Here is a 20401-nt window from a genome sequence, read left to right as displayed (position 1 = left end):
CTAATACCGGCGCCATTTACGGTAGAATCACAACCTCTGTCTGCGGGTCTTCTGAATTTGTTAATATCTGTCTTGAGTTTTCTGATTCTTAGTTCTCTATCATTGCTGTTTCCTTGAAGGCCATTCATTGAACAACCTGAGAAGTGACCTTTTTGACAACGTGGATGATATCTTCTACAGGTGACATGCCCTCTGCAGAATCTGACCTCACGGGTGGAAACATGGCAGAAGGGGGCGCTGTGTGCCAAGTCAACATTGAGGGAGACCACTGCAGTATGCAAAGTGCCTTACATGACCCTGGTGATCCGGGGGGGCTAGCCACGAAGTGCATTGCAGTGCAGGTGAGATGTTGTGTGTAGTCTGTGCTGGAGATCACCTTTGTACCTGATAAATCGTAGTTCTACATTAAAGAGGACCTTTAACGCTTTTATTTTATTCTAGATGAATACCTTTACTTGTGGGGTACCCCCCGCTGATGCTGCCACCCTGAATGTTTTTTTTTAAATATCGCTCCTGCGCCCCGCTGTGCCCCCTGTAGTTTTCCCGCTCAGTATGCAAATACTGAGCATCGGTACAGGGAGGAGGAGACGCCAGGGTTTCTCAATGGGCGTCTCCTTCTCCCTGGCTGTCACGCTCTCCGATGTGATTGGATCGCGGCACAGCCAGGGAGAGGGAGACGCCCATTGACAAACCCTGGCGTCTCCTCCTCCCTGTACTGATGCTCAGTATTAGATTCCCTTCATCTATAAATCTTCTGCTCAACCAGCTTGACTGCTGCCATTACCCATTACGCCGCGGTGTAGTGACAACATACCCGTGAACCCACATGATCACTACAGCCAATCACTGATCTCATGCCAGCCACCTCTTATGTGTCTGAGTCAGAGGTTATGGGGGGTTTGGCCAGACCAGTGGGTATACCTATCCAGATGGTACTGGTGCCATGTCTTCCCGTTGTCTCTCCTTACCCGTTTTATATCTTGTAGAACCCATGAAGAAATTGTGCTGTAAAATATGTAGTGATAATGGTGCACTTTCAAAGTCTTATAGGGTATGTTCACACAGTGGTCTTTATGCCAATGATTTTATTGTGTTTTCTGCATCAACCATTGGCGCAGCATTGATCTTTGAGGGCGTCCGCACTGTAATTCTAATGCCTCATGGAAACAAAAAATGATTGACATGCTTATTTCTCGCCCATTCCATTGGGGGACACAGACCATGGGTGTAGCTTAGGCCACCACTAGGAGGAGACACTATGCAAATAAGAAAAAACAGCTCCTCCTCCACTGGCTATACCCCCATGCTCCAACAGGGGGACCTCAGTTTTAGCTTAGTGTCGGATAAGCAGGTGACTCTCCTGCTCCTGCAGGGTTGTCCCTGTAGTTTTTCTCTTCTCCTGTTTGTTTTTTTCTCTATAGAGGTCGCAGGGTGCGTCCCTGGTCTCTCAGGGAGCGAGCGCCGGGGTCGAATGGACGTCCCCGGCTACCTCCCCTTCCCCCCAGAAGATAAGTGGAACTGGGCTTGACCTGCAGCTCCGGTGGCCTACCAGATCCGGGTTCACCTAGTCCTGCCCTCTTCCAGATCACTGCCACTCCTTGTGCCAGATGACTGAAGAGGTGACCCCACTGGTCCGGAACAGAGGGTGAAGACTGCAGGACTCAGATAAGTACAACGGCTCTCCTGCAATCTCCCCCTCCCCCTGTACTGACTGTGTGACGCGGTTCTTTGGGGCTTACCTGTGGTTCAGGTAGGGCCTGCTGGGTTGAGAGGGAGGAGGGATTCCGTCTTGGGGCTGTGATTAGTCGCAGCGCCTTGCTGCTGCGCCTTTTCCAGTGTGGCAGAGGGCTCTTTAACCCCTTTTTCCCTGGCGGTGGACGCCATTTTCGGAGCCGGGGTCGGCCTTTTTTCATATTTCCCGCAGGTTTTTTCCCGCGATCTGTGACGCGACTGGGGAGCGGAGCCTATCGCGTCTGCTCTGGCGGTTCCACTTTGCCTCAGCGCTTCTCCTCGCTTGGCTGCTCCTCCAGCTTCTCACAGGTCACGGTAGGACCGTAGCGTTCTGCAAAGCTTTGGAGACCCTGACTCCGGGATTGTCGCCATCATGCCTAGACCTGGGGCCCCCCAAAAATCTAAAGCGGCGACTCAGGTCCCACTGGGATCCTGCAAGGTATGCTGCCTGCCACTATCGGTTACAGGATCCTGTGACTCTTGCCTTGCCTCAGGACAGGATCATCCTTCTCCTCCCCCTCCACCAGTCCAGCCCAGCCCCTTCAGAGCCCGCGGAGCCCTCCTGGGCCTCTGCCATATCTAGGGCGGCCGCAGACTTGGCACAAGTCTCGCGCGCGGAAATGGCCTTTATGGAACGCATGGCGGCCACTGATCCTGTGGTTAGCACCGCTCCACCTCCCGGTGCCCCCCACAGAGTACGCTCGACCGTTAAGAGGCAGCGTACGCAGCAGCATCCCTCCTCGGATGACTCTGCTTCCCCCCCTCGGATGGAGGCCTGTTCAGTCTCTCCCCCTCGCAGGGACTACAGGTCTGAAGGGGAAAGGTCCGGCTCGGACGAGGACACGGAGCCGGAAGCCTCGCCTAAGGTCTCCACCATGGTGGCAGACTTGGTCACGGCGGTCCGTGACACCTTTGACATCCAGGGGGAACCTCCTTCTACTAGTAGCCAGGAATTCCCCCTTTTCCACTCCAGAAAACCAGAAGCAGTCACATTCCCCATTCATGGCGAGTTCGCCAAGGTCTTTTCAGAGGCTTGGGAGCGCCCTAATCACCGTTTTTTCTGCCACAAGGCGCATGGATACTCTTTATCCTTTCCCGGCAGATAATGTGCAGCAGTGGTCTTCTCCTCCTAAGGTCGACCCGCCGGTGGCCAGATTGGCTAAGAATACAGCAATACCAGTCCTGGACGGGTCCTCCCTACAGGACTCCGTTGACAGGCGTTTGGACTCTCTTTCCAAAGCCATCTTCACTCTGGCGGGCACAGGTCTGAGGCCCGCATTCTCCTCGGCCTGGGTAGCCAGGGCTCTTTCGGTGTAGTTGCAGCGCCATCATCAGGACCTCGCGGAGCAGGATGCCTCTGCGGACACCCTGAACTTCGTCCTCCAGATATCCCAGGTGACAACATTCCTCTCTGAGGCCTCACTGGACGTCAGCACTCTCTTTTCGCGGGTTTCGGCCCTCTCGGTCACTCAGCGTAGGGAGGTCTGGCTGAAGGTCTGGGACGCCGACGCTTCCTCCAAGCGCTCCCTCACTAACCTCCCCTTTGCGGGCTCCAGGCTCTTCGGTGCTAAGCTGGACGAGATTATCTCTGACGCTACGGGGGGCAAGAGTACACACCTGCCCCAATCTACAGTATATCAAAGCGCGACTTCAGAGCTCGCCCCTCTGGCTCTAGAAACCAGTCCTTTTGGCGCTTCTCCTCCTCCAGGTCTGCGACAGCCCCCTCCTCCGGTGGCTCTCAGGACTCCCGCAAGAAGCCTTCCTTTAAGCCTCAACCTTCCGGGCGCCTGCGGGTACAATTCCAGGGGAGTTCTGCCCTCCCCGCGGCTCCCAAGCAGTCCTCCACCTGAAGGGGCGTCTGGAGAGCTCACGTTCAAGACGCCTGGGCCCTGGAAATTGTAACTTCCGGTTACAAGATAGAATTTGTTTCCAGACCTCCGAAACGTTTCTTTCCTTCTCGTGTTCCGGGGGATCCGTCCCGAGCCTCGGCCCTTTTACAGGCGGTTTCCTCCCTTCTGGTCCGGGGAGTAGTTGTCCCAGTTCCTCTGGAGGAACAGGGTGCAGGGTTCTACTCAAATCTCTTTGTAGTGCCAAAGATGGAGGGATCAGTGCGTCCGGTCCTAGACCTGAAGCTATTAAACAAGTCCCTGCGGGTGCGGAGGTTCCGGATGGAATCCCTTCGCTCCGTTATTGCTTCTCTTCTTCCAGGGGAGTTCCTCGTGTCAGTGGACATCAGGGATGCCTATCTGCATGCCCCTATCGCAGAATCTCACCACAGATTCCTGCGCTTCGCCATTGGCGGTTGTCAATATCAGTTCATCGCCCTTCCCTTTGGGCTGGCGACAGCCCCGCGGGTATTCACAAAGATCTTGGCTCCGCTCCGTACCAGGGGCATATCTCTGCTGCCCTACCTGGACGACATACTGATAAAAGCCCCCTCTCGTGCCCAGGCAGAAGACAGCGTCAGGATCACTGTTCAGACTCTGCAACTGTTCGGGTGGCTGATCAACTTCCCGAAGTCCTCTCTCCAACCTTCCCAGAGGGTGACCTTCCTGGGGATGATTATGGACACTACTGCAGCCCGGGTTTTCCTTCCGGTTTGCAAGCTCTCTCGGATACGTGAGTCGGTGTCTCGCCTTCTGCATTCCCCATGTTTCTCCATCCGGGAGTGCATGCAGGTTCTGGGCCTTATGGTGACCTCCTTCGAGGCAGTCCCCTTTGCCCAGTTTCACACTCGGCCTCTGCAGCAGGCGATCCTGTCCTGCTGGGACAGGACATTGAAGGGACTGGATTCTCGGATCCGCCTTCCTCCTCGGGTTCGCATGGATCTCCCGTGGTGGCTGTCCCCTCAGAATCTGACTTCAGGAAAATCCTTCCTCCCAATCTCCTGGACGTCACCACCGATGCCAGTCTCCTGGGTTGGGGCGGCGTTCTCCAGCTCGGACGGTTCAAGGGGTGTGGTCAGAGGTGGAAGCCCGCCTTCCGATCAACTTACTGGAGCTCAGAGCAATTTTCCTCTCTCTGTCTCATTGGACCCCCCTCCTAGTCTCCCGGTGAGTGTCCAGTCGGACAATGCCACAGCCGTGGCCTACATCAATCATCAGGGCGCAACCCGCAGGCGGCCGGTGATGCAGGAGGTGAAAAGGATCCTCCAGTGGGCGGAGGCTCACGTTCCAATATTGTCTGCAGTGGTCGAAAACTGGACGGGGTCGAAAACTGGACGGCAGACTTTCTTAGCCGCAACAGGGTGGATCTGGGAGGGTGGTCTCTGCATCCGGACGTATTCGAGGACGTCTGTCGCCGTTGGGGCCGCCCGGACGTGGACTTGATGGAGTCCAGGCTCAACAACAAGGTTCCCACGTTCCTGGCCCGAGCTCGGGATCTGGAGGCGTACGGGGTGGACGCTCTGGTGTCTCCATGGCAAGACTTCGCGCTCCTCTATGTCTTCCCACCACTGCCTCTACTCCCAAAGGTTCTTCGCAGGGTAGTGGCAGAAGGAATCCCGACCATCCTCATCGCCCCAGATTGGCCTCGCCGCGCCTGGTTCTTGGAGGTCACTTGGATGCTGGCAGACGTTCCGTGGCCTCTTCCTGTCAGGGAGGACCTGCTGTCTCAAGGTCCGCTCTTTCACCGGAATTTACAGCCACTTTGTTTAACGGCGTGGCTGTTGAGACCACCATCTTGAAGAAGAGGGGCTTCTCGGACTCTGTCGTGAAGATTATGATAAAAGCCAGGAAACCAGCCTCCTCCCGGATATGCCTTTTGCGAGAAGATAGGCGTTTTTCCCCTTCGTTTCTCCGTTCCGGTGGTCCTCTCCTTTCTTCAGTCGGGCCTTGAGATGGGAATGTCCCTGAGCTCTCTAAAGGGTCAGGTCTCCGCTCTGGCCATTTTCTTTCAGCGGTCTCTGGCTCTGCTCGGTCCGGTGAGGACCTTCCTGCAGGGGGTGGCGCATTCGGTCCCTCCGTATGTCCTGCCCCCCTGGGATCTGAACCTGGTTCTGTCTTCTCTTCAGGTGGCTCCTTTTGAGCCCCTGAGGGACATTTCTCTGAGTCTTCTAACCTGGAAGGTGGTCTTTTTGGTAGCCATCACCTCTATCAGGAGGGTATCAGAGCTGGCTGCCCTTTCCTCTAAGGAGCCCTTTTTGGTCTTCCACAAGGATGAGGTGGTTCTGCGCCCAGTCCCTTCTTTTTTGCCCAAGGTGGTCTCCGCCTTCCACCTTAATGAGGACATAATCCTGCCCTTCTTTTGCCCCGCTCCGGCGAACCCCAAGGAGCGCGCTCTCCATTCTCTAGATGTTGTCCGTGCTTTGCGGGTGTACCTGTCGGTGACTGCCCCATTTCGCCGCTCGGACTCCCTTTTTATGGTTCCTGAGGGGCCTCGTAAGGGTCTGGCGGCCACTGTGGCTCGGTGCATTCGGTCGACTATTGCCATGGCCTATACGCCCCGGGGTAGGGTTCCCCCAGCGGGGGTTACCGCGCACTCCACCAGGGCGGTGGGGGCCTCCTGGGCTAGGCGCAATCGAGCCTCTACATCACAGCTTTATAAGGCGGCCACCTGGTCGTCCTTACATACCTTTACAAAGTTCTACCAGCCGCACTCTCTGGCCTCGGCTGATGCTGCCCTAGGGCGCAAGGTATTGCAGGCTGTGGTTCCTGTTAAACCGTTGGACGTTTCCCTCTGGAGGTGCTGCTCTAGGACGTCCCATGGTCTGTGTCCCCCAATGGAATGGGCGAGAAAAGGAGATTTTTTTGTGAAACTCACCTGTAAAATCTTTTTCCCCAGTCGTCTCCATGACACCAAGTCCTGAGATTGACTTCCTTCTGATTGGACAGGAAAAACACAGAGAGGTTAAAACCCCCACCCCCTCCTCACATCACCAGTGTTTTTCCTGTCCCATCAGGATAGGAAGCAGGAGAGGTGCACGGAGCTCGTTTGGGCTCACCTGGAGTTATTTTTTTCATCTGGGCCGAGGTCGGATCTGCAGTGCAGCTCTCCCTCCTCCGTTTGGTTAGGCCTGGGCTCGGGCACATAGGTAGTGCCCCTGCGAAGATTCCCTCTGCGGCGGTCCCGGAGGGCTTGATGCAGAGGGAAGGAGGAACACGGCGGATCGGCACTGTGATGTGTCCCTTCCGGCCGGCAGGCGGATGACGTCAGACGCCGGGGGCGGAGCTAAGCGCGCTGACGTCATCAACATGCGCCACAGGTCCTGCAGCATGAGAAGCACATGGAGACACTATAAAAACGCTCAGGACCTGTGTAACGGCGCCCTGCATAGCACGGCTCACATATTTTGGTGAAGCATCTCTGAAGCGGTCGGGAGTCAAGATGAGCACCCCCCTCATGCCGGGCTCTGGAACCGAGCCTGCATCAAACCCTGGGACAGTGAGTAACCTGTTCTCAGGTACATGCCTTGTATGGTGGGTTCAGTCTGCTCATCCTTTCCTCCCTTACCATTTCAGGGAGAAAAGGATTCGGCTTCTGCAGCCAAAAAAACTAGAAAATGTGGTATTTGCTGCAAAAGATTGTCTAACACTGGATAGAAGCCCTTGTGTAAAGAATGTACTGCCAGTGTCATCAAGTCTGAGTCTTCTAGTCTAATTGAAGACATTAGAAAAGTGGTAAAAGAAGAGGTTCAGCTAGCCTTAACTACCAGAGAACCTACTCCCCCCAAAGTTCCCCCCACTCAGGACGCCCGTAGTGTTAAATCACTTATCCTGGATTCCGACTCTGAGGGGCTGGCGGTCTCAGACTCCGAATCTGTCCAAAAACACCCGGCATCTTCAGATGAAGAGGGCGAATATAAGCGCTTCCTGTTCAATCCTGAAGATATTGATGAACTTATCAGGGCCATCAGGGCCACCATTCAGATGGAGATGCCTAAAACCCCTAGGTCTACCCAGCAAGAAATTTTTGGGGGTCTAGGTGAAAGGAAGAAGGCCGTTTTTCCAGTCCCTGATAGTGTCCAAAAATTAATTAGGTCTGAATGGGAAAAACCGGATAAAGGATCCTTTATCCCAAGAGGAATTAAGAGGCGCTACCCCTTTAGCCAAGAGGACTGTACGGATTGGGAGACCATTCCCAAAGTAGACGCGCCAGTGGCCAAGGTAGCAAAACATACGGCCCTACCGTTTGAAGACTCAGCACAATTGAAAGATCCTCTAGACAGGAAAGCGGAGAGTCTCTTGCGAAAGACCTGGGAGACTACGGCGGCCCTTCTCAAACCGGGCGTTGCCTCCACATGTGTGGCCAGAACACTGAACCTTTGGCTAGACCAGCTAGAGATACATCTGGTCAATAAGACACCACGGGATCAAATTCTAGAGAGCCTGCCTCTATTAAAGATGGCAACCTCCTTTCTAGCAGACGCAGCTGCTGAATCAGTTAAACTGTCCGCCCGTACAGCTGTTCTCTCAAATACAGCGAGAAGGGCACTATGGCTTAAAGCGTGGTCAGGAGATATCACATCTAAAAATAAATTAATCGCACTCCCCTTCCACGGTCAGTACGTTTTCGGAGAAGATCTAGATAAAATCCTAGACAACGCGACAAATAAAGAGGGTTTCCAGAGGAAAGATATAAACAAAAAAGGCAGCCCTTTCGTGACCGATTTTTTCAACCCGAAAATAAAAAAGATAAAGGGAAGACTGGGAGGTGGAGCTATGCGAAGGGAGGCAGGGGGAGAAGCTTCCTCTTCAACCCAAATCGGGCCGAAGCCTCCTCATCCAACAACAAACAATGACGCCATACCAGTGGGGGGAAGACTCAGCTCCTTTCTAAGATCTTGGGAGCATGTAACAAACAGCCGGTGGATCTTAAGTATTATACAAGAGGGTTATCTGATAGATCTTCTCTCTTCCCCTCCACAGAAATATGTGATCACTACCCTTCCCCCATCTCAAACTGCGACCTTAAAAAACGACATAAAAAACCTATTAACCTTGGACGCCATAGAGCCCGTCCCGAAAAATCAGACAGGACTGGGATTCTATTCCCGCCTCTTCATTATAAAGAAACCAAACGGGAAATCCAGGGTAATTATAAATCTGAAACATCTAAACAAATACGTAAGATATCAAAAATTCAAAATGGAGACCCTGAAGTCAGCAGTGAAACTCTTAAAAAAGGATGCAGTGATGGCCACAATAGATTTAAGCGACGCCTATTATCACGTCCCAATTCACAGGTCATCAAGGGAATTCCTAAGGTTCGCAATAGAATTGGAGGGAAACATTCAGCATTTCCAGTTCAGGTGTCTCCCCTTCGGGATCTCTTCTGCCCCAAGGGTTTTTACCAAAATAATGGCGGAAGCCTTGACAACCTTGAGAGAAAAGGCAATTTGTGTGATCCCCTATCTGGACGACCTACTGGTAGTGGCGGACAACATAGAGACCATGGGAATCCATCTCGGGTTAGTCCTGGATCATCTACAGAGCCTAGGTTGGCTCATCAATTGGAAAAAATCAGATTTAATCCCATCCAAACGGAAAGTTTTTCTGGGCATTACTCTAGACACAGTCTCCCAAAGATCCTTTCTACCACCTCAAAAGATAGTAAAACTTCAGACAGCTTTGAGGAAGTTCAAGAAGGAGAAATTCTGTTCAATAAGACAGGCCATGAAGGTACTAGGGAGTCTGTCCGCTTGCATTCCAGCAGTTGCCTGGGCACAGTTCCATCTAAGACCACTCCAGAAATTCATCTTAGACAAATGGAACAGATCGCAATTAACCCTAGAGAGGAAAATATTCTTAGATGCAGAGACCAAAAAATCACTAACTTGGTGGCTCAGCAATTCGAACCTAGAAAACGGGATTTTCTGGGCACAAGATCTCCCTCTAGTCATCACAACAGATGCCAGCCTCCACGGGTGGGGAGCGGTCGTCCAGGGGAACTCCTACCAGGGAACATGGGGGAATTACGTGAGCCAGCAATCCTCAAATTTCAAGGAGCTGAGGGCAGTGTGGGAAGCACTGAAACACACAAGTCAGCTGGCAAAGGGTCGTCACGTCCTAGTCTACTCGGACAACGCTACAGCCGTGGCCTTTATCCAACACCAGGGAGGCACAAGGCATCGCCCGCTACAGAACCTGGCAAACAAAATCTTTTCCTGGGCAGAAGGCAACATTCAATCTCTTTCAGCGGTTCATTTGAAGGGAGTTTTAAACATTCAGGCCGATTACCTAAGCCGGCACAGACTAGACCCAGGGGAATGGATGTTAGCTCCAGAAGCCTTCCATTTAATCACAAAGAAATGGGGCAGGCCGACGATAGACCTGTTTGCATCCAGGAGAAATCATCAGCTAAACCAGTTCTTCTCCCTCAACCCCAGGGATCATCCTCGGGCAGTAGACGCCCTCAACCAGAGTTGGACAACAAACTTAGTCTACGCCTTCCCCCCATTTCCGCTTATCCCCAGAGTGTTACAGAAGTTCCTAAAAGAAAAGTGTACACTAATCCTGATAACCCCCTTCTGGCCCAAGAGAAGTTGGTTCTCCCTCTTGAAAGCCCTCAGCGTGGAAGCTCCTCTCCTTCTACCTCAGAGGCCGGACCTTCTAAGTCAGGGGCCCATTTCTCACCCAGACCTGAAAATACTAAAGTTAACAGCCTGGATTCTGAAGAATCCAACTTATTAAACTTTGGTCTATCAAAAAAAGTAGTGAACACCTTACTCCTTAGCAGGAAACAGAGTACCAACGACAAGTACCAAAAAATATGGAAGAAATTTGCTGATTGGTCTGGGACCTCCTTCAACCAGTTTAGAGCCAACATCTCACTAATTCTGGATTTTCTTCAAGAAGGGCTAGATTTAGGTCTATCCCCCAATACCCTTAGGGTCCAGGTATCGGCTTTAGGAGCACTATATAATACCAAGCTAACGGAACATCCCTGGATATCCAGATTCCTTAAGGCGGCAGATAGGATCAGACCTACAATTAGAAACATGGTGCCACCATGGAACCTTAATACGGTACTAGGGGGTCTAACCTCCGATCCATTCGAACCTCTGGACTCTATCCACATCAGATGGCTTACCATTAAAACGATTTTTCTGGTGGCAATAACCTCAGCCAGAAGGGTCTGTGAGCTGCAGGCCTTGTCCATCCAAGAACCATTCCTTGCAATATTTGAGGACAAATTAATTTTCAAATTAGATCCGACTTTCCTCCCCAAGGTAGTCTCGACCTTCCATAGGTCTCAGGACATTGTTCTCCCCTCGTTCTGTGACGATCCGAAAAACGATCAAGAAATCACTTACCACACATTAGATGTCCGGAGAGCGGTCTTAAAGTACCTGGAAGCTACCAGCCTTTGGAGAAAAGACAAAAATCTGTTTGTCCAATTTTCAGGTCCTAACAAAGGGAAGAAAGCGGCAAAAAGTTCCATCTCCAGATGGATTAAGATGGCAATCTCCGAAGCATATAAAGCTCAGGGAAAAGACGTCCCTGCTTCCCTAAAAGCACATTCTACGAGAGGCATGGCTGCCTCCTGGGCGGAAAAAGCCTCAGCCTCCTTACAACAGATTTGCAGGGCAGCAACATGGAAAAGAGTTCATACTTTCACTAAGCACTACAGACTAGATGTAGCCGCTAATGACGACCTAAGATTTGGACGTAAGGTCCTGTCGGCAGTTGTCCCCCCCTAATTGTATCTTTGATATTGTCTCAGGACTTGGTGTCATGGAGACGACTGGGGAAAAGAGTATTACACTCACCGGTAATCCGGTTTCCTGGAAGTCTCCATGACACCACATATATCCCACCCTTTTTTCTGCTATTAGCTATTATCCTTTCATCCTGGGGTTCTTCGTTAAAATACACTGGTGATGTGAGGAGGGGGTGGGGGTTTTAACCTCTCTGTGTTTTTCCTGTCCAATCAGAAGGAAGTCAATCTCAGGACTTGGTGTCATGGAGACTTCCAGGAAACCGGATTACCGGTGAGTGTAATACTCTTTTCTCGTCTTTTCCATTGGGGGACACAGCTCCCACCCATTCTTGTCTGTTACAGGAGGGGTTGGTTCTATTCTAGTGGGACCTTATGGTTAACGGCCTGATGGCGGTATTCCTAGGTTCTGTTGTTCTTTGTTAATATTTGGTCTTTGGTCTCCTTCTCCTACTGCTTTTGCACGCACTGAGGTCCTCCTGTTGGAGCATGGGGGTATAGCCATGCTCCAATTATTTGCATAGTGTCTCCTCCTAGTAATGGCCTAAGCTATACCCATGGTCTGTGTCCCCCAATGGAAAAGACGAGAAAAAGATTTTACAGGTGAGTTTCACAAAAAAATCTCCCTTTTTTTTTTTGGATAGTTAGATTCCTCATAGCGCGATATAGGAGAATATAATAGTCTTACTTACTTTCATGCGGCCGATTCTTTATAAAACGAAGTTTTATAATATGTAAATGAGGGCTCTACCAGCAAGTAGGGCGTCTACTTGCTGGTAGCCGCAGAAGAAAACCGCCCCCTCGCCGTGTTGATTGACAGGGCCAGCCGGGATCTCCTCCTCCGGCCGGCCCTGTCAGTAATTCAAAAATCGCGCGCCTCTGGTCATCATCGAAAGAGAAGACGTCATCGGCGCAGGCGCACTGAGGGAGTGCTGAGGAGACGAGCCCCCTCATCTCAGAGCGCCTGCGCCGAATGACCAGAGGCGCGCGATTTTTGAATTACTGACAGGGCCGGCCGGAGGAGGAGATCACGGCTGGCCCTGTCAATCAACACGGCGAGGGGGCGGTTTTCTTCTGCGGCTACCAGCAAGTAGACGCCCTACTTGCTGGTAGAGCCCTCATTTACATATTATAAAACTTCGTTTTATAAAGAATCGGCCGCATGAAAGTAAGTAAGACTATTATATTCTCCTATATTGCGCTATGAGGAATCTAACTATCCAAAAAAAAAAAAAAAGAGTTTTGTGGGGTGACAGAAACCCTTTAATACCAAAAAAACATTCCACTGCATTTCATTGCTGTCATTAAAGGACCTGCTGAGATCATTTCAGTAATCGTCTTGTTAACTCAGGTGAGAATGTTGACGAGCACAAGGCTGGAGATCATTATGTCAGGCTGATTGGGTTAAAATGGCAGACTTGACATGTTAAAAGGAGGGTGATGCTTGAAATCATTGTTCTTCCATTGTTAACCATGGTGACCTGCAAAGAAACGCGTGCAGCCATCATTGCGTTGCATAAAAATGGCTTCACAGGCAAGGATATTGTGGCTACTAAGATTGCACCTCAATCAACAATTTATAGGATCATCGAGAACTTCAAGGAAAGAGGTTCAATTCTTGTTAAGAAGGCTTCAGGGCGTCCAAGAAAGTCCAGCAAGCGCCAGGATCGTCTCCTAAAGAGGATTCAGCTGCGGGATCGGAGTGCCACAAGTGCAGAGCTTGCTCAGGAATGGCAGCAGGCAGGTGTGAGCGCATCTGCACGCACAGTGAGGCGAAGACTTTTGGTAGATGGCCTGGTGTCAAGAAGGCCAGCAAAGAAGCCACTTCTCTCCAAAAAAAAAAATCAGGGACAGATTGATCTTCTGCCGAAAGTATGGTGAATGGACTGCTGAGGACTGGGGCAAAGTCATATTCTCCGATGAAGCCTCTTTCCGATTGTTTGGGGCATCTGGAAAAAGGCTTGTCCGGAGAAGAAAAGGTGAGTGCTACCATCAGTCCTGTGTCATGCCAACAGTAAAACATCCTGAGACCATTCATGTGTGGGGTTGCTTCTCATCCAAGGGAGTGGGCTCACTCACAATTTTGCCCAAAAACACAGCCATGAATAAAGAATGGTACCAAAACACCCTCCAACAGCAACTTCTTCCAACAATCCAACAACAGTTTGGTGAAGAACAATGCATTTTCCAGCACGATGGAGCACCGTGCCATAAGGCAAAAGTGATAACTAAGTGGCTCGGGGACCAAAACGTTGACATTTTGGGTCCATGGCCTGGAAACTCCCCAGATCTTAACCCCATTGAGAACTTGTGGTCAATCCTCAAGAGGCGGGTGGACAAACAAAAACCCACTAATTCTGACAAACTCCAAGAAGTGATTATGAAAGAATGGGTTGCTATCAGTCAGGAATTGGCCCAGAAGTTGATTGAGAGCATGCCCAGTCGAATTGCAGAGGTCCTGAAAAAGAAGGGCCAACACTGCAAATACTGACTCTTTGCATAAATGTCATGTAATTGTCGATAAAAGCCTTTGAAACGTATGAAGTGCGTGTAATTATATTTCACTACATCACAGAAACAACTGAAACAAAGATCTAAAAGCAGTTTAGCAGCAAACTTTGTGAAAAATAATATTTGTGTCATTCTCAAAACTTTTGGCCACGACTGTACAATGCAGTGATACATGGTGCTCACTGAATATAATGAACAACTGTATAGTACATGGGTGTGCTGAGCCCTCTATAGTGACTAGGATGGCTGTCTGCACAAGCTACTAGAGGGGGACTCCCTGTAGGCACAACCCCTTTAAAAGGGATTTCCTAGAGTTGAAATATTGATGGATTATCCCTAGGATGGGTCATCAAAATCTGACCAGTGGTGGTCCGACTCCTGACATCCCCGCCGGTCAGCTGTTTGAAGGAGCGCAGCGGCCTCTTCCTAGGCAAGTGACATGATGGGCCTTGGCTGCACTTGAACAGCGCTGTACTTGGTAAGGTGTGTGGAGGCTTTAGCGACAGAGCTCCGCGGCTTCTTCGAACAGCTGATCGGTGGGGGTGCTGGGAGTTGGACCCCTACCGAGGATAGGCTATCATTAGTTAAAGGGAATCTGTCACCAGGATAATCGCTATTGAAGTAAAGTAATTGCCTAATAAACCCTTAGGCTTGGGCACCAGATAGAGTTGTGCAATAATGTTTTAATTCCTTTACACCCAACCCTGTAGACGGAGTCTGAGAAGCAAGATGCAGAAACCATTACAGAGGAGGAAACTGAGAAGTTCCTGGTGAGTGCAAATGTAGTGACTGTCTGTGTAAATCTGTTGAGTTTCTCTTACATACACATTAATCAATGCATTATCTCTCTGCAGAAGCTGCTTGTTGACTGCAGAGAACTAATGAAGGACAATTACCAGGAGGTGCTGGACAGACATATCCAGGCCGAGAAACAGCTGCAGGTGCAAATAAGACAACTAAGACAGCAGAATGAGGAAGAAAGGCAGAGACACAAGGTATGGAGGGACAGAGAATAATGGGGTGTGATGGATGCCCTGTGCACGCTGTCATTCTCTGCTTTTAATCCAGTGATTTCTCAATACGGTACTGTCTAGTACCCAAAAAACAGCACCAAAGTGATCAGGAAACTAGATCTGTATGCAAATGACCTTACCTATGCTGTATGTACAGGGCTGTGTCTGTGTGAACAATAAAGGGATCCTTTTAGGGCAACTTCACACATAAAATTTCCAGAAGAAACTTGCAGTGAAATCCGCTTGTGTTACATACAGCCTTCATTACGGATATTAGTGTGGATTGAGCCATGGATTTTACTTATTGCATAGCAATTATCAAATCCTCAGCACGCTTCGAATCTGCAGCTAATATTTTACACAGTGATTGAATGAGGTTTGTTAAACTTCCTGTCTTTAATGGGGTATTCGCATCTCAGACAATGGAGGTATATCACTAGTATATTCCCCCATTGTCTGATAGGTGCGGGTTCCACCTCCATAGAAATAAATGGAGGGTGGCCGCTCATGCACGGTGCGCCCTCCTTCACTTTGCCGGTTCAGTTTACTAGATAGGTGCAGATCCCAGAGATGAGACCGGCACCTGTCAGACAATGGAGGCATATCCTAGCGATATGCTTCCATTGTCTGAGATAGGAATACCCCTTTGATACTGTAATGTACTTTGCTGTGTAAATTCTGTGTGCATCCCACAAATGAAATGAACAAATATGCAATAAATGAGCTCACCCTTGACACTAATGCTGCTGATCAGCTATGTTCCCAGAGGTCAGACCCCCACCATCATACATTGTTGGTCACTCAATCGGTGCCTTATTTTTTTCCAGGGGGATGGGGAGTGGGTGCAATGTAAAGAAACAAAAATCAAGTCTGCCATTGTTTAGGTAATTTTATTTTTCTCGCCCATATTCATTGGGGGACACAGGAACCGTGGGTATAGCTATGTCCTCTAGGAGGCGTTGACACTAGTAAAAGCTGTTAGCTCCTCCCCTGGCAGCTATGCCCCCTCCAGCCTGAAGAGAGAGCTTCAGTTTGTGTACAAGCAGTAGGAGAAGCAAGCCAACCAAAGACAAAACACGTTGAAAACAAACCATGCCATAAGACCCAACGGGGTTCAAACCAGCAACAGCTACAACTGTGGCCGGACAACAATACTGGGTGGGTGCTGTGTCCCCCAATGAAGAGCGAGAAAGAGATTTTACTGGTAAGTTATACAAATATCTCCTTTTCTCGCCCATATTAATTGGGGGACACAGGAACCGTGGGTATAGCTATGTCCTCTAGGAGGCGTTGACACTAGTAAAAGCTGTTAGCTCCTCCCCTGGCAGCTATACCCCCTCCAGCCTGGAGAGAGAGCCTCAGTTTTTTCTAGTTTCAATAGGAGGCAAGACCTCCCTGCTCTGCAGGGTAGCTCCTGAAGGTTTTTTATTTTATTTTTAAATTTTTTCCTCTTTTTCAGGTGGGAAACAGTGGTCGCCTATGCTCCCTGTTCTCCCGGGGGAGCACGCCAACGTTGGTCCGCCACGCTGCCTACTCCCCCACAAGAAGACAAGGGGACCAGGGCAGCCTTGCTCCCCTGCATCCCGTCATCTGAAGGGTCACCCATCCAAGTCCCTCTTTCAGCGTCCTGCCACTATTGTGCCAGTAGCTGAAGGGGTGACCCTGCTGGAGAAGAGGAAGGGTGAAGATGGCGGCTGGACAGATAAGTGATGCCTGCTCCAGGCCGTCGCCCGCCCGCTTCGGCTGCACAGTTCCTCTCCCCCTCCCTTCCTTCTCCCCCCTCCCTCTCTGAAAAAGGCACTCTCCCGTCTCCTGCGTGACCGACCGGCGGAGTGATTGCGCTTCAGAACAGAGGAGCACATCAGGTTGGGAGGGGGCGGGGCCTATCAGCACTCAGATCGGGATGGAAGCGGCAGGCTTAGGGAGAAGTGGCGGCTTCTATCTTCCCTCCGCTTTCAGAACGGGCGGCAGCCTGTTCCATGCGCTGCCTTGGGCCGCATACTGCGGTGGTTACTTTTTAATGGCACTGCGAGGGTTACTGGGCGGCACTGAGCGGGAGATGCAGGACCTGAGGCGGCGGGGCCTTCTCTTCCCGCCAAAGCACTCAGGCAGCTCTTCTCTGGACATCCTCTCTGGGCGGCGTCTGCTCCTGGCCCTGGTAGGAACTGTTGCTCCTCTCCTCAGGTCACTGTATCCTCTCCAGACTCAGACGTATCTTCCTGGATACATCATGTCTGATCCCTCTGGGGTTCTTCCTCGGCTTCCAATAGCTGTCTATTATGACTGCTCTATGTGTCAGGCAAAATTCCCTTGCGGGCAACCGGATTCTGTCTGCACTGCTTGTCAGACGCCCAGGCAGGGGCCCCCCTTTCAGCCCATACTGTTGTCTCCCCCTCTGGCATCTGAGTTACCCGATTGGGCCAGAACTCTCTCTCAGGCGGTGGAAAACCTTGCTAAAATCTCCCAATCCAGCTTATCTATAGTGGGTCGCTTGGTTGAGAATCCGCCACCAGCGCAGGCTGCACCTCCCTCGGATGCACCCTCCAGAGCTTCTTGCTCGGGCGACCCCCCCTAGGTCACTTCCCTCCGGTGATTCCGTCAGCGGATGGCATTCACAAAAGACGTTTCTTCCTCTGAGGCATCTCCCTTTCCACCCCGTGTATGGTCTCTCAGGTTTTTCTTCTACTGGGGACGTGCTGTCCGAAGGAGAGGTTGAAAATTCGGATTTGGATATGGATACGGAGCAGCCTTCTAAGTTGGCCTCCACTGTGGATAGCCTCATTGCTGCCATCCGCGACACCTTCCAGGTGCAGGATGATTTCCCCCCCCCACTGACCAACAGGGGGTATCCTCCTTCCGTCCAAAACAGGCCTGAAGGGTGTTTCCTCGCCATAATGATTTCTCGTGCATGGCATTGGGGGACACAGCACCATGGGTATATGCCCAGCTGCCACTAGGAGGCTGACACTAGAAACACAAAAGTGTTGGCTCCGCCCAGGTGGGCTATACCCCTCTGCAAGAGCCGAGATACACCAGTCTAGTTCTAGTGTCCGTAGGAGGCAGACATGACCTGTCTTGCAGGTCATCCTGCTGAATTTATTTTTTATTTTGTTCTATTTTTTCTCTTTTTTTCTACAGGTTCTTCCTGATGCAGGGGTGGCTCCATCGTGTTCCACTTTAGTTGCCCCCCTGCGGGCGCGTACTCAGGTACCCGGCAGCCACCTAGTCCCCACTTATCTGCTTCCGCAGAGGAATTCCGGCGGACCCACGGCTCCCGTGTTGAGTCCGCCGAGGGGGTGGTCATTGCTGCGCCTGAAAACGTCAGAAGGTGAGTATGGCAGTGTCTCCCCCTCCCCCACCACCCTGTGTCTCCTTGTGTCCTGGCCCCCTTTTTAGCCTAGCACTTGGGTCCGGAGGAGTTCCTCCAACTTAGGGGGCACTGCACGCTTGCCTGGGGTTCTTTTCTGCGTGGGGCAAAACTTTTTGGGGCACCCTCGTTTCTAGGGTCTGGCCCTTTAAGACGGCCGGTTCTGCTTTTTCGGCTCCTTCCCGTACTTACGGGTTTCCCCCTGCTCCTACCTGGCCTTCCGGGCCCCCGCACCCCGCCGGGGACTCGGCGCTGCGTCTCCGCTTCTGCTGCTGCCTCCGGGCGTTACCGCGATCGCGGGCGTCCGTTTCCGGCAGTTTTTTTCTACTTTAGGCCCCGGCTTTTCTTCAGCCTAGGCCGCAGGTCACGTGGGGCGGAGCTCCGCTCCGCCTCCTGCCTTCCCGGGCTTTTCGCCTCTCCCTCCCCTCTGTGGGTGGCGCCCTGGGAGGCGCGCTTTTTCTTACCCCAGCGCGGGCTGCTGGGGGGGTGTGGCTTCCTCTACTACCGGCTCCTGTCCTGCCTGCCACTTCTCCTGCGACTCGTCTCTCTGGACGTGCTTCTGTGGGACACAGCACCTTGGGTCTGGTAGGCAGCCTCTGGCTGACTCTTCTTTTTTGCTTTGCAGGCTCCTCCATACCGCCCTCATGTCTTCTTCTGGTCGGGCCCCCACTCCCCCTGCCACCATTTCTACTCATTACGCCTGTTCTGTGTGTAGTAGGAAGTTCCCATGTGGTCAGTCTTCCTCTCTCTGTGTGCAGTGCCTTCCCCCCGGGCCCACCCAGTCCGCCCCTGCGGCCTCCTCCTTGTCGGTCCTTCCGGAATGGGCTGCTACCCTATCCCAGGCTATAGGTAACCTTGCCAGCCTCTCCCAATCCCTAGCGCAGTCCTTGGACCGCTTGCCCGCTCAGATTGCGGCCGCCTCGGGCAGGGACCCCCCCGCCGGGGAAGTCCGTTCCCGCTCTGGTACAAGGTCCAGCAAGCGACCTCGCACAGCCTCGGCCGGGTCCCATTCTTCCTCAGCTACCCCGGATCACTCCCCGGTTAGGTCTGAGTCGGGCGAAATTTCTTCTTCAGCCGCTTCCGCCGTTCCTGGGGACTCCTCCGCTTCTGATTCTGAATCAGAGCGGTGCTCGGCGATGTCTGCGGCCATTCAGGACCTCATCAAAGCCGTCCGTGACGCGCTCCATGTGCAGGACGTTCCCTCCTCCTCCTCCCTGGAGTCGGTGTCCTTCCGCCGGGCTAGACGTTCCACTGTGGTCTTCCCGAATCACGAGGATCTGGACGCGCTTCTGGCTAAGGAGTGGCGTCATCCTGATCGGCGCCTTCATCTTACCAAGGCCTCTGACGTCCCCTATCCCTTTTCTGAGGAGTCTGTCAACACCTGGACGGTTCCTCCTCAGGTGGACCCTCAGGTTGCTCGCCTGGCGAAGGCTACTACCCTTCCCCTGGCTGACGCGGCTTCCTTGTCGGATCCCGCTGACAAACGGGTCGACTCTTTGGCCAAGTCTGTTTTCGTCGCAGCGGGTGCCGCCATCCGCCCTGCGTTTGCCGCCTCCTGGGTGGCTAAGGCCTGCGCTATCTGGGCAAAACAGCTTGTTCGCGCCTTACCCCCAGACTCTGATCAAGGGGAACTGGCAGTGCTTGCCTCTCAAATTTACCAGGCGTCCAAATTTCTTTGCGATGCCTCTATGGAATCGGCCCGCCGATCCGGCCGTGCGGCCGCTAACTCTGTGGCCATCCGCCGCACCATCTGGCTTCGTTCTTGGGCGGCAGATTCCGCCTCCAAGAAGGCTCTGATTTCCCTTCCCTTTCTCGGTGGGAAGCTCTTTGGGAAGCGTTTGGAGGAGCTCATTTCGGAGGCCACTGGCGGTAAGAGCTCTCTTCTTCCCCAGAATCAGCCTCGCCGCCGTCGCTTTCCTGGGTCGTCCTCTCGGGCGCAGTCCTTTCGGTCCTTTCGGGCCCCCGCTGCCCGAACTGACAAGAAGTCCTCCAGGCCTTCCTTTAAGGCCAAGCCCTCCTGGCATGCCAAGCCCAAACCTGCTCGCCCTCAGTCCACTAAACCTCCTTCCGCATGACTCAAGGTGGGAGGGCGTCTGCTCGCCTTTCAGGACGTCTGGCGAGC

General features: G+C 52.2%; 1 protein-coding gene across 6 annotated transcripts in view; it reads left to right on the top strand.

Annotated features, from left to right (window-relative positions):
• The window catches only part of RNF214 (ring finger protein 214), a 71880-nt gene that overhangs the window by 2202 nt on the left and 49277 nt on the right, over positions 1-20401 (top strand). For 3 of the 6 annotated variants that reach the window (XM_040425891.1, XM_040425900.1, XM_040425908.1), the window contains 3 exons: positions 120-341; positions 14610-14669; positions 14754-14894. In XM_040425891.1, the coding sequence (XP_040281825.1) occupies positions 165-341; positions 14610-14669; positions 14754-14894 (378 nt within the window). In that variant the 5' untranslated portion in view covers positions 120-164. The remainder of the gene's footprint in view (positions 1-119; positions 342-14609; positions 14670-14753; positions 14895-20401) is intronic. The other 3 variants (XM_040425914.1, XM_040425883.1, XM_040425922.1) reach the window with 1 other exon arrangement.

The sequence above is a fragment of the Bufo bufo genome, chromosome 1 (assembly GCF_905171765.1).
Source record: "Bufo bufo chromosome 1, aBufBuf1.1, whole genome shotgun sequence".
NCBI lineage: Eukaryota > Metazoa > Chordata > Amphibia > Anura > Bufonidae > Bufo > Bufo bufo.
Note: the sequence above shows the minus strand (reverse complement) of the source record. Positions and strands in the feature narration are given on the sequence as shown.